Source organism: Stylophora pistillata, chromosome 2 (assembly GCF_964205215.1).
Source record: "Stylophora pistillata chromosome 2, jaStyPist1.2, whole genome shotgun sequence".
NCBI lineage: Eukaryota > Metazoa > Cnidaria > Anthozoa > Scleractinia > Pocilloporidae > Stylophora > Stylophora pistillata.
This window is the reverse complement of record NC_142520.1, coordinates 14,976,359-14,990,147: the sequence shown is the minus strand read 5'-3', so window position 1 is coordinate 14,990,147 and position 13,789 is coordinate 14,976,359. Positions and strand designations below refer to the sequence as shown.

General features: G+C 37.5%; 1 protein-coding gene and 1 long non-coding RNA gene across 4 annotated transcripts in view; one reads left to right on the top strand and one right to left on the bottom strand.

Annotated features, from left to right (window-relative positions):
* LOC148737284 (uncharacterized) overlaps positions 1–13,789 on the top strand; it is a 243,101-nt gene that overhangs the window by 3,574 nt on the left and 225,738 nt on the right. The gene's annotated exons all lie outside the window — the stretch shown is intronic.
* Positions 813–10,930, bottom strand: LOC148737303 (uncharacterized). Of its 3 annotated transcripts, none has more exons than XM_088747512.1 (10): positions 9,559–10,930; positions 8,107–8,175; positions 7,478–7,513; positions 6,924–6,983; positions 6,575–6,637; positions 5,638–5,712; positions 5,171–5,239; positions 3,586–3,672; positions 1,972–3,196; positions 813–1,703 (listed from the first exon to the last, which is right to left on the bottom strand). In XM_088747512.1, exons 1-9 carry the CDS (start codon positions 10,862–10,864, stop codon positions 1,977–1,979), a joined length of 2,985 nt encoding a protein of 994 aa, XP_088603638.1. In that variant the 5' UTR covers positions 10,865–10,930; the 3' UTR covers positions 813–1,703; positions 1,972–1,976. The 3 variants fall into 3 exon arrangements, with proteins under 3 accessions (XP_088603638.1, XP_088603639.1, XP_088603640.1); XM_088747513.1 differs by having other exon boundaries at positions 3,601–3,672; positions 9,559–10,929; XM_088747514.1 differs by lacking the exon at positions 6,575–6,637.

Genomic DNA, 13,789 nt, shown 5'->3' with positions numbered 1-13,789 from the left:
CAGACGATAAAATTTCGATGTAATTCCCAACCAAACACGAGTCTTTATTAGTACACTCTTTGAGGCGGCTACAACGCAAGAGGTTTGGACTGGAAAACATTGATTTATCTAACACGCCGCTGCGCCGTTTATCGCTTTTTTAAACGCACATTAAATCTCCAGCCACGCAATATTTAAAAAATCTATCACCTGACAGCGTCTTCTAAAATTTACAGGCCACTTGAAGACATCGAAAGATCTTTTTAACTTAAGTTAAAAAAAAGTCTATAAAGGCAAAGCCTACAATGCTCGGTTTCCTCAAATAACCCTAAACTTTATCGACAATCGTCAAAGGCCTCACTTATGCCTTATTGTGAAAATGGGGATAAATGGGGGGGGGGGAAGCGATTACGCTTTTACAGCAATCTCTTTGGAAATAACCTTCTGAATTCATTTAATCCTCCTTCTAGTGGGCGCTGTTCCTCAGTTCAATTTTTTTTCCTCTTATGAACTGGCTACCAATCATCGCCTGCAGGGAGGGGGTGGAATCGGTGGATCTTGTTTGAGCCAAGATTCAAAAAAATTCTCCTGATTTCTCCCCCACCCCCCTCTTCCTTATGCTCTATTTATTCCAATGACGCCACGTATTGGGAGTCGCCCCCCCCCCTTAGTTGAAGTCTGATAACAATGACGGGTTCAACCTCCCTTCTCCCTGAAAGCCGTGTTTATCCCCCGTCGGGCGATTAATAACAATATTTATCAAACGGGGAAATGTTTTCACTCCCTTTCCAGACGATAGAGACATTACAAGTCGTTCCCATTGAAAAAAAGACTTTTATGCTGTAATATAAAATTTTATTGATTAACTAATGCTGAAACCTTACTTACAAAGGCTTCCTAAAAACTCCTTATAAATTGACTCACTCAGTGATATAATCATTTCTTTATTTGTGGAGGTAGTCTCACGATTCAAAGTGAAATTTTATATAAACTATCTCGTTTATTTTTCTTACAACCAACATAATTGCGTGAGCCTATAGGAAGAATGCAATATTGAGGTCTTTGGAGAAAACTTAAAAGTGCCTACTTATTCCAAATTGCACGAGAAAAATCAAGTCATTTTTACTTCCTTTAAACCTGATCAAACCTTTTATACTTGGCAGCTTTTCATAGTAATGTAGAAGTAAAGAGGGGTGACCCACGTGAAAATAAATTCATTCACACCAGAACACCATCACGCCGTTTTGGTCAAAACAACGTGTTTAATCAAAGTGTAAATTTTTCTGCATTCCTTTTTTTTTTTTTGTTTTTAGTTATCAACAAATTTTTACTGCTTTTTCACTGAGTTAATTATTTTCTGCCCTACATTGGTGTTTCCTGAAAACTGTATTTCAACCAATTGGAAAGCAGAAATTTTTTTACGTATTCTATTAACAGGTGTCCTATACAGCTTTTATTTACATGAATGTAGTCGAAAGTAAAAAAAAAAATGTTATATATTAAAAAATAACTCATTTACTTATGAAATGTGCACAAAACCATGTCACCTTTAAGAAGTCTAAATACAAAAAATTAAATCGCTGGCAACGTTACGCAGACATACACTTCTGGCTGTTATCAGTGTGGGTTAATTTTTAACAATCTCCAACCAGCTGACAGCTTCTCCTCCATCGTACAAGCCATATTAGGACATCGGTTATTGACAACACCTCGCAAAGTAAGGCCTTAAAAAAACAAAAACAAAAACAAATGAGTAGTTTAGCTAAACAAATGTCTATCTCGAAACCATTGCACAATAATTTGCTGAACAAAGAGGTTGAATATCTTAGTAAAAGTCATCTGCGTGCCACAGGCAGCCCTATAGTAACTACCCAACTTACGACTCATTCGGGTCAGCTTTGAAGTTGATGGGGCGATCAAACCAGTGATTTACATTTTGACATTGAAGAATTAAGCGAACATGAAATAAGCTGTAGAACTTATCTCACCAACCTGAGTTAATCATTGCTGCTTGCTGACTCACTGCTCGCTACGTAACTCAGCAGGAAGCCAAGAACATCTGGGTCACGTGATGAGGCATGATATAAAGAATCCCGGCCGTCATTATCCTTAGTTAAAGGGTTAGCTCCCCTCTCAAGGAGATACTTTACACCTTGCAGCTTGCCAAAACGAACAGCAATGATTAGAGGAGTAGAAGCGCACGCGGTTTTGGACTCAATGTCCGGCAAGTGAGTAAAGATAAGATCAATGACATCAGTGTCTCCACCATGTGCGGCAAAATGTAACATATTCCATCTATCGTTATCAACACAGGTTACATTTGCCCCCTTCTCAAGAAACCATTTCACTGCGTGTAATTTGCCAGCCACAGCCGCCAGCATTAGTGGCGTGTAACCCTTGGCTGTTTTGGACTCAATGTCCGGCAAGTGAGTAAAGATAAGATCAATGACGTCAGTGTCTCCACCCCGTGCGGCAGAATGTAACATATTCCACCTCCAGTTATCAACACAGGTTACATTTGCCCCCTTCTCAAGAAACCATTTTACTGCGTGTAATTTGCCAGCCAAAGCCGCCACCATTAGTGGCGTGAGACCGTGGGCTGTTTTGGACTCAATGTCCGGCAAGTGAGTAAAGATAAGATCAATGACGTCAGTGTCTCCACCCTCTGCGGCAAAATGTAACATATTCCACCTCCTGTTATCAACACAGGTTACATTTGCCCCCTTCTCAAGAAACCATTTCACTGCGTGTAATTTGCCCTTGAAAGCCGCCAGCATTAGTGGCGTGTAACCCTCGGCTGTTTTGGACTCAATGTCCGGCAAGTGAGTAAAGATAAGATCAATGAGGTCAGTGTCTCCACCCTCTGCGGCAAAATGTAACATATTCCACCTCCTGTTATCAACACAGGTTACATTTGCCCCCTTCTCAAGAAACCATTTCACTGCGTGTAATTTGCCCTTGAAAGCCGCCAGCATTAGTAGCGTGTAACCCTCGGCTGTTTTGGACTCAATGTCCGGCAAGTGAGTAAAGATAAGATCAATGACGTCAGTGTCTCCACTCTTTGCGGCAAAATGTAACGCATTCCATCCTCTGTTGTTCAGCAGGGACGGATCTGCTCCTCTCTCAATGAGACCCTTCACCGCTCGGACACTGCCATTTAGAGAAGCATTCATTAGGGACGTTCTGCCTGTTGTGTCTTTGGAGTCAACAGAAGATCCTAAAATCAGATAACGTGAAAAGAAATTAAGACAGGTCACATTATCAAAGAAGGAGGTCGAGGTGGGAGAGCAAGTTTAGGAAAAAAGTTTAACTAGTGAGCAGTACAATGCGAGCAGTTGTTATAAAACTTTTTTATCCTCAGAAGTGTTTCGTCTAACTGTTGTAGACTTCTTGCAGGAGTTTTACAAGTTAACACTACACAGTTCTTTGTTATCCTCGCTCACACAAATGAACGAGGAAAATAAAATAACTAATCAATAGAGCCTTATTCTAAGGCTCTACTGATTAAGACGATGGGAGAAATTACATGTTGATAAACTTTAAGAGTTGAAAGCAAAGCAATTTTGGAATATGAATGCAACTAAATTACTGAGGCTCGTGGTATACCTTGTATAGCTGTACCTGTTGCTGTGAAAACTTCTTTCTTATTTCTCTGTGTTTTTTCTGTTGAATCAGTAGTAGCAGTACCTGAACCTGATATGAAAAAATACGAATGAAGAGATTAAATCACGTAGCCACAGGCAAGATTTAAACGTTAAACATGTTAACTATATTAGTGCTAGGTTTTATAAGTGAGAGAATACTTTGCTTTCTAAATTCAGCTTCACTGAAAAAGTCAGTAGAGTGACAAGTGTTATGGAAAAAAGGAGACAGACAAACATTGTTTGACTGTTTAAGTGTTGAATGATCCATAAGCATACATAAAAAAAAAACAATTGTATGCTTTGTTTATGAATAATGTTCTATGTTTGAGAACAAACTCAAGTCCTTCTTCAGTGCTTCAAGGTTTAAACACACTCAATCTATTCTTACTAGAAGGTCACTCAAATTGTGCTTTGGTTAATAATGGTAATCAGACTGAGTGGAGTCAAATTCTATCTCTAATTTTTATGAGCTATTAACAAAATAGGACGACCACTGAAGTGAGAGTCTGATCTGTCAATCAAGAGCATGACTACAGACTGAATTGGACGACACAAAGTCCTGTTACCAATTAATCGTAACCATTAATTACAACTTCAAACAAAAGAAGAAATACATTAGGGGAAAATATCTTAGGTTGAGATAATGACTTGTCTTAAGTGAAAAATCCCTCCATTTGGTAAGTTCCCCAGTTTTTTTTAGGATATTAGTGGTTGTTGCTGTGGTTACTTTGATCATTTCTGTGATTGGTGGATTTAGCTGAGTGGACTTACTATGTTTGGCTGCTTTAACTGTTTGATTACAACTCTTCAGAATGATTAGTGAAAAATAAAGCAGCTAATGCACCAGTCACATTTGAGGAAATTGTAACAGTTATGATTAATCAGTGTTGTGGGGTAGTAAATTTCTACACTCAGGTATTTCCATACATTTCTTTGTTATAAGTTGAAAGTAAAGCAGAAACAGTAACAGAAATTCTACTTAATCTTATACAAAATAGCTTCATCTCAATCTGCAATTACACAAAGGTCTTTCCTACGTCCTAAAATAAGCATCAAGGCAATTTTTTAGAATTTTGGTTAGAAGAGAGGCACTTATTGGAAGGATCAGGTTGCTTAATTGAGGAGGTTGTTTACCAAGAAAATATTAACCTACACTGATTTAGCTGAGTAAGTGAAGTTAAAAAAGTTACAAATAAAGTTGTAAAAGAAACAGGTTTTTCCTTTTATTTAGGAAAGTGAGGGAGGAGAAATGATGATTATTCAAGGCAGAGTTTGTTTAGTTTACTGGCTTGGGGAGGGTGGATGGGCACTCATTAGGGGAAGGGTGCTAAGATATATGTAGAGCCTGGAGGCTAATTTGAGGAAATGTAGTAATTTTAATGTTAGACTGGAATATGTTAATAATCCTATTGTTGTACAGAGTAATAAAAAATTAATTTACTGGATTTCTTAAATTCTTAAGAACTGTCATACCTGATTCACTGATTTTTGTTTTTTACTGAGTCCACTGATAACTGTAATATGCAATGTAAAGTTAAATTACTCACCTGACACAGACTGTCCTTGTTTGTTCCTCTCTGTTTCTCCACAGTCTACAGAGCTGTGTGGAGCTTTAGCTACAGACATGTAAGAGCAAAATGAATCAATCACCTCTCTAAGTTGATAGCATAGCCTGCAAAACCGTGAATGCACACAAAGCTAATTTTCAACTGCCAAACTCTTCTGTTTGGATGTTGTCTTAACCACAAGTGCCAACATATTAGCAAAATATTATCATGCCATAAATAGCTGCCATAAAGTGAAACTGGTGGTCGTGCAAAATGCAGGTAGGGCACAGGAAGCCCAACCTCAACACACAGAATGGCAATATTACAACACTAACCAACCAAAACTGTTTCTGAGAAGCTGGACTTAGTCCCATAATGAAAATGTTTTATCATCAATATTGAACCCTATTTTTCAGCAATGAACCAAATTTAGGGTGTACGTAACATACAATATCACATTTACATACACTCAGCTGGTGCAGACTCTCTCTGGTCATTTCTTTCTGTTTTTCCAAGTTCTAAGCTGCTGTGTGGAACATCATCTATGGACAGTGAACAGAAATATCAGATAAGCTAATATTATAGCCAGTATAAAGACAGTGGGTCCCACAAACACAAATAAAAATGCACCAATCAAGACGAACTTTATACTTCACTATTCCACTCTTGGGGTTATAATAGTTTGGTTTTGTTCTAACCCTTTAATCCCTCCAAGTGACTTACTGTCCATTTAATTCCTCCTTTAACAGTGTCAGCAATGAATTAAAGATTATTAGGTCACAAGAGTAAAGGAAACGACTGCTAGCTAAAGAGACTCATAATTGTTATACAAATTTGTCTTCAAGTTGTTAGTAACACAGAAAATAGATAGCTAGAAACAATATGGAAAATTATACACATGCATTCTACAAGGTTAATAATGCTGTTGAAGATTACATGTCAATAGAATCAAGCTCATGGGAATTCTAATCCATTACCAGTTAAAGGAACCATGATGATCATGGTTTTATCACAACTTTCTCACTCTATCCCACATGCAACACTTTTCACTTTGCTGATCCTAGCAGAGCACAAGACCCTCTTTAACTAGTAAAACCATGGGTAATTGTTAAACCGACAAGCTTTAAGATCAACGCAGATATAAATAATATCTTAAGGCAACTAGGACTTGACCACCTTCGAAGAACAATGGAAGAATCAGAAAAAAAGAGTGCAAGTATTGTTTTTTTCCATTGACCCTACAGTGCCCCTCAAATGTCAAATGTTAATCTCAATTAAAGGCCAATCTGAATGCCAGAGTTATTCTGCAGACCTGCCAAAGGTCAATTATAATTGTATAACCTTACATGAATAACCATCACAAGGTGTTTTGGATTTTCTATATAGCACCACTTTAAGGCACACCTGTATTAGAATACTGTCCACCCTTATCTTTGAGAGCTTCTTTGTCACTGATCGTAGTGGAACCTGTTTGAGAAGCTTCTTTTAGCGTAGTAATTTATATTCATACTTTTTATTGTTCTATTAGTAAGCAATTTCCCAACAAGTCTGAATAATTGAGGTTTTACTGTTATACCAGCTGATTCATTTTGTCCTATCCTATACCCCTCAGATTTTTGTTCTCCTATTACACTTCAAGAGACTAATTGGGCTGTAGACATTGAAAATGAAATGTGCATGTACAGTACTTAGGCCATATTTATAATATTTTCAAGAACACCGAAACAAAACAAGTTGGTTAACTCTGATGTACCTGCTGATTCCACACCTTCGTTGCTCCCATCTATTTTTTCTTTCCTCTTATCTGAAGTCCCTGGAATAAATAAAAACAAATTATGGAAAGCAGTCACATATTACAATTCTTTTTATAGCTTAAGAAAGAACACATCAACATTTGAACATATATTTATTGCCTGCATGCAATTCTTTCTTCCTTGTCTGTTTGTTCTGCTCTTTTATCTGAATTGTCTGAATCAGCACGCAATGAAAATAAAACTTGTGCATGCACCCAGTCACAAACATGCATGGGAAGCCAACAATATTCCCAGGGAACATTTGATGGAACAACATATAAAATTAAAGATATCACACTCACATGCCCCCTCCGATCCCCCCTTCACTTTCCTACTTAAAATTGTTTGGTCCCCAGACAAAAGGACATTGATCATAATTCATTTAGTCATCACTGAAGTGGCCAAGATGAGGAAGAAGAAACTTAACACTTTTCTCAGTACTAATTAATATTACATACATTAGCAATTGATGAGCATTTCTCATATCTGGGTATATGCACATTTGCATTCTTACCTGTAAGTGACATTGCTGCTGTATTGCCACCTGCATCTGCAAAATTGTTCATTTATTGTTAGATTGATCTGCTGATTTCTTGGCAACTTATCCAAATTTAGGCTTATTAATCATTCTGTATGGGGATTGAGAGCCAAGTGTACTGGGTTAACAGGAGGAGGGAGAGGAAATTATTATAATGAATAAGGATGGCAAAATGGAAAAGAAAAACAAACATGCCAAAACTTCTTAATAACCTGTAATTGTATGGATCGCTAGTATCTTTTTTACAAAATAGAGCAGGAATATACACCTCAAACTTTCTAGATGAGGAAGTACGGTACTCTCCCTTCTCTCCCCTATCTCATTAAATGGGCTTCCACTGGTCACTAGACATCATAGAAATGTGTTCTGAACTTCATGCAAATATCAACACAGATTCAAATATCATAATGCAACTAGGACTTGACCACCTTGGAAGAACAATGGAAGAATCAGAAAAAAAGAGTGCAAGTATTTTCTCCATTGACCCTACAGTGCCCCTCAAATGTCAAATGTTAATCTCAATTAAAGGCCAATCTAAATGCCAGAGTTATTCTGTACACCTGCCAAGGGTCAATTATAGGACTGAAATTTTCAAAATACTACACCTGTTGGTAATGATCCATTTCCTTCCAGAGAAATAACTGCCTCTACCTTTGTCATATTTCCACTTGGATCTGAAAATTGTTCAAACACGTACATGCAGTATATGGCCTTGAATAATATATTCATTTTACCATCGTTAACTACAACTGTTACAGCTTAGTCATGCAGCCATATATAATTTACATCATCTTTAATAGTTTGTAATTACGTTTTTTTTGGTCCTATGTTGTGATAATCACCGAGCGTTACAGTTAATATTATTATTATTACTATTATTATCACCATTATTATTATTGTTATTATTATTTTTAATACTACCTAAATAAAAATGAAAGTTAACTAATGAAAGAAAGGTAAATGTACACTGCAAATACCATAGCTGATCTAGGTGGGGTAAAGCGAAGATATGTACAACATAAAATAATAGATATGGGAGAATATATATTCATATCTGCTAGAAAATTAATACATAAAGAGAGAACAGGATCATTACATACAAAAGAAAGGAATTCAATAAGAACAATACTTTAAAATATTCAGCTTAGAATTAAGGAATATTTTATCAGCAAGATTGTATACATCAGCATAAACCCCCTCATGTACTAACAACTGCAACATTTCAGTCTAAAGGTGTTTTTTGAATGATTGCTTAGGTTCTGATTGCAAAGACTAAGATTTTGTTCCTATTTCTAGCTCCAAGCATTGAGAAGGATAAGTTCTGCTGTTTTGTCCATGAATGAATTAGATGAAATTTACCAGCAGCCGTAGCTCTGATCTAAGAGTGAATCAAAGGTAGCCCAGTGGGTAGTTTCTTCAGATTTAAAGGTACAAGCTCTTGGCCAATATAATACATCAAAACACCTTAACCGATCAATATTTAACAATTATTCGCCAAAGGCGAGGTGAATATCCTCGACTAATCCCCGAGATGAAGTGGAGAGGATTATCCGACAATATTCACCGAACCTGAGGCGAATAATTGTTTTAGTAGTCAGAGCTGAACAACAGAGAAATTTCTAAAATCATAACATTTTAGTAACATTTATTAACATTTTATTTTAGCATATAAACTGCATGGAGTGGTTTATATTGCGACCTATAAGGAACCGCTCGACCAATCAGATTGCTGGACACTCTTTGCTCAGCTCTGAAATTATACTAATAGAACATATCAATAGGAAGAATATTGGATCGTAGAAATAGCGACATTACATGCTCAGAGTTGCTAGAGAAGCAAATTTACCATAGAGCTCTCTTCTGAAGTATCAGGATTTTTTCAAGATTGGTACTGAATGTCTTTTATTACTAGCTGTTTTTTATATATCAATATTATCATTGCGATTCCAACATAATAGCTATAAATACTACAGACTACTATTATGTTATCATCACCATCACCATCATAATCATTACAGAAAAACAATAAAATGTATCCATTCAAAGAGAACACCAACCTGACACCAAGAGATTCATCACTTGAGACTTTCGAGGCTTCTTCATCAAATCCAGAATCATCTGCTCAAATTTCTTGCTTTCTCTTTCCCAGTCGTATTTCTTCCCATAATTTTCCCTGAGCCGTATAGCGTTGGTTTCTCTTGTACCTGGTGACTGTTCTGACAACTCACGGATTTTCTTTGCCCACGCTTCAGGTAATTCTGAATCAAAGACCACTGATATGATACCACCATCCACTTCCTCCAAAGCTTTGGATATTCCACACTCAGTGGAAATGAGGACTGGGACACCGGCTGATATCGCTTCAAGAGCAATCAAGCCAAATCCCTCAGTCCGGGATGGCATGACGATTACATCTGCTTCAGAAAACATTTCCTTCATTTCTTCACGACCGCAATATCGACGAATGGTTAACTGATTGCGTGCTATATTTGTTTCCTCACAAAACCATTTCTCTATATTCCTGTGTTCGTCTTTTGGTGCACCAACAAATGTCAGTTTAAATTTCCTTCCAAGTGAAGCGATTGCCTTTCCAACTACATCGTAACCCTTCAATAAGAAGTCCTCAAAGCTTCCACGGCCAAACATGAAAACTCCGAATTCCTGTCCGGTTCCATCTTCGTTCACGTCTTTAGGATGTATATCAAAGGTCTCAAATATTCCAGGAGTGATCACTTTAATGCTTGTAATTCGTCGTGCGAATTTCTTTTGAAGTCCTGCACCCACAGCAACAGTCAGATCTGCCTTTTTGCAAAGCTCTAATTCCAGATTATTTTTCTTTTCGTTTTCAGCAATTGCATCGGAGTTGGGCCTGTCTTGTTTAAACTTCCCGAGTGCCTCGCAGTAAACGTGAACAAACTGCACCCACCTGCATTTTGCCCTACTTGCAATCACTTGAGCAGGAACACCAAATTTCCTGCCGTGGCCCACTACAACATCGGGATACCGAAGCTCATCCGGTGGTATTTTGAGACCCTCCACTGGGTCAGAAGCTCCTGGAAGATGCTTGGCGATTATCAAGTTTACTCCATTTGCGATGGCATTTTGCCTCTCGTTCTCGCTGCTCTCACAAACATAGCAGTGTACTTTGATGTTGTTGCTGGAAAATGTCGCGAGATTCACGGCGAACTCTCGATTAAAAGTCGACAGACCTCCTTTGGAAGAACCCCACTCGTCACACACAAACAAAACATTGATATTTCGTGAAACATCAAAAGGGACATGTTCTATCACACAGCAATATGTCTCGTCTATCTTTTCAACCTTTTTTACGTGAACTGATTGCATTGAAGCTGCTCCTCCCATACTGGAGTCCTTCGATAAAACGCCAACAGGAAAATATCGAAACGAAGCGATTACGCGTTGAAAACAACTCTAACATTTATCAGATAACTTCCTTAACCAAAGAGGAATTCCAAACATGTAATATGATCAAGTAGAAAAGTCACGTCACGCCAGAATCAGCCATTTTTCATCTGTTTCCTGTCAGACAAAACCTTGAGATATTCCAGATGTTATCAATTGAAGCTCAAGGTCAAATTCTATTACCCTTCCCTTCCTCAACAATAATTAATAATAAGAATAATAATGAGAATAATAATAATTTAATAATTACAGCACAAATTAACGTCAAAATACTATCAAATGCGCGTTACAACCAGATCTAAAATATATTCACACGACTGTTTATATATAAATATTTAAACAGTTAGGTACAGTATAGTGAGAAGGATAATTAAAATAGGACTGTATAGAAATGATATTAACCACACAAGGACTTAAGCAAAACGTTTTGGATCTTAAACTGACGTATTGAAAATTGTTCTCGTGTCTAATTTCGCGAAGAAGGGCATTAAAAAGCTTTCTTGCCGCTAATGTGAGCCTTGTCGCCGAGTGTTTTCTTGGTAATATACCAGTAAAAGGTTGAATACAGACGTCATTATTTGTACGTAATGAGTACGTACTAGGCTGCATTACTTGAACTAAATTAAAAATATAGGATGGTGTCAGCCCGTAAATGGCCTCCAAAGTTAAAATTAGAAGCTTAAATTGCACTATTTCTGGTAGCCAGTGGAGGGAGCGCAAAACTGGGAGCATGATGTGAGAGAACTTAGCCGACCCTGATATCAGCCTGGCCATCACATTTTACCCGCTGTAGCTATATAGCTTGCTGATTGACTTGGCGGGCAGACCATAGAACAGGCAGTTACAGTAGTCTATCCTACTTGTAATAAAGGCGTGAAGCAAAATTTTTAATTGCGTCTATTGAAAGATATTTCATAGCTCTTTTGATGTTATGCATATGGAATGATGCTGCTTTGCAAGTGTTATTAATTAATATGAGGAATTAAACTGATATTGTAATCGAAATAAGTTCCCAAGTTCCTTGCCAGCGATAGAGGCGTTAGTACCGAGTCAATCTGAATTTTCTTAAGCTGTTGTTTGATCTCCATTATAACAAACTCCGTTTTACCGTCGTTGATCTTCATTTTATCCTGAATCATCCAGGCCCGAACAGCCCTCCAACGGCAGCAGCACACTCTGTCTCACTTGCACAGATGTTCAGCTCGAACGTCGGGTACAGTCGCGTTTCGTCTGCGTACGCATGCGCGTCAATGCACTTGAAAAAAAGAGAAAAAATTAGATAATTGGTATACAAAACGGAATTTCAAACTTTTCTCCTGCCATTAGCTCTGAAACTAAATGAGGTAATTTGGTTATATCAACTCAGTTGAAATTGTAAATTGGCCACCGCAATGAATAAAAAAGCTGACGTTTCGAGCGTTGACCCTTCGTCAGAGCGAAGGGTTAACGCTCGAGTTAACCCTTCGTCATTCGCTCTCACGAATTGGTTTTGACAAATCCTGATGAGTTCTGAACTCTGAATCTGACGAGTTCTGAATCAAGGGCTAACCCCTCGTCATTCGCTCTGACGAAGGGTTAATGCTCGAAACGTCAGATTTTTAATCATTTCGGTGGCCAATTTACAATTTCAACTAAGTTGATATAACCTTATTACCTTGTTACCCCCACCGACGCAACACCACAGTTTCTTTAGAAACTTTTAGCCTTTATTCTGAAAATAACTTGTTCTGATAGCAAGTGATCCTACTGATGAATGTAATTCCCTTTTGTATGGCCTACCGGGCTACACTATAAAAAAGCGACAACACGTCCAGAATGCCGCGGCGCGCCTCGTCACACTTACAAAAAAGCATAATCACATTACGCCTGTTCTTTTCAATCTTCATTGGCTTCCCGTTAATCAAGGTATTATTTTTAAGATTTTACTTATAACCTACAAGGCACTTAACAACTTGGCAACGTCGTACATTTGTGATTTGCTTACATATTACACCCCATCGCGTCAACTACGCTCATCATCCAAGCACCTTCTTGTTTCTCCATCCTATAACTTGAAAACATTTGGCGCAAGATCCTTCTCTGTAGCAGTACCATCATCATGGAATGCTTTGCCAAGTGAAATTAGAAATGCGCAGTCTGTGTCTGTTTTAAAAGTAGATTAAGAACTTTTCTTTTTAGAAAAGCCTTTTATAATTAATATTAGCTGTCTTAAGTGTTAATGTTAAAGTTTCTGTAGGCGCCTTTGAACAGTAGGATACTGACGCGGTATAAATGTTTTATTATTATTATTATCATTATGTATTCTCATAGTCACGAGTTAAAAGGATTTTTTTCGTGGTCTCTTTTGGCTAAAAGCCAGTAATGCATTAAGCCACAGCATCCTAGAGTAATACTTTCTGGACCAACCTTCCGAAGGGAGACGAAAACACTATGGGATTAACTTAAGTTTTATCATCTATTTTCACCTTGAACACTTTTAATTTTCATCTAAAAATCTCAACGCCCTTGTTGCTTCGGCTTCGATCGTTTACAATCCGATGTTAAACAGTCCTAAGTCCGTTGACTAATTGATTTTATTAAATTATCTTACATCTCCGGTACCATCAGCGGCTGAAGCTCTTTAGCGGGCAAGAATAATCAGTGTTTTTCATAACTCGTGGAATTGGCTGCCACGTATCTTCAATTTGATTTCGTGCAAAATATAAAAGTAAAATACACTAAAAGAAAACCATTGTATGAGAAATCGGGATAAAAAATATTGAATCGTTTACAGAAAACTTTAGAAGGAACAAAAAGTTTCCCAAAAGTCAACTGAAGATTTCGCGAATACTAAGCCTTAGTTTCTTTAACTACATATACGGGTAC

Coding starts and splice junctions, on each gene's coding strand:
- LOC148737303 (XM_088747512.1), bottom strand. CDS start 10,864: ATGGGAGGAGCAGCTTCAATGCAATCAGTTCACGTAAAAAAGGTTGAA. Junction 3,673..5,170: donor ACAAGGACAGTCTGTGTCAG/GTGAGTAATTTA, acceptor TTTTCATATCAG/GTTCAGGTACTGCTACTACT. Junction 3,197..3,585: donor AACAGGTACAGCTATACAAG/GTATACCACGAG, acceptor ATCTGATTTTAG/GATCTTCTGTTGACTCCAAA.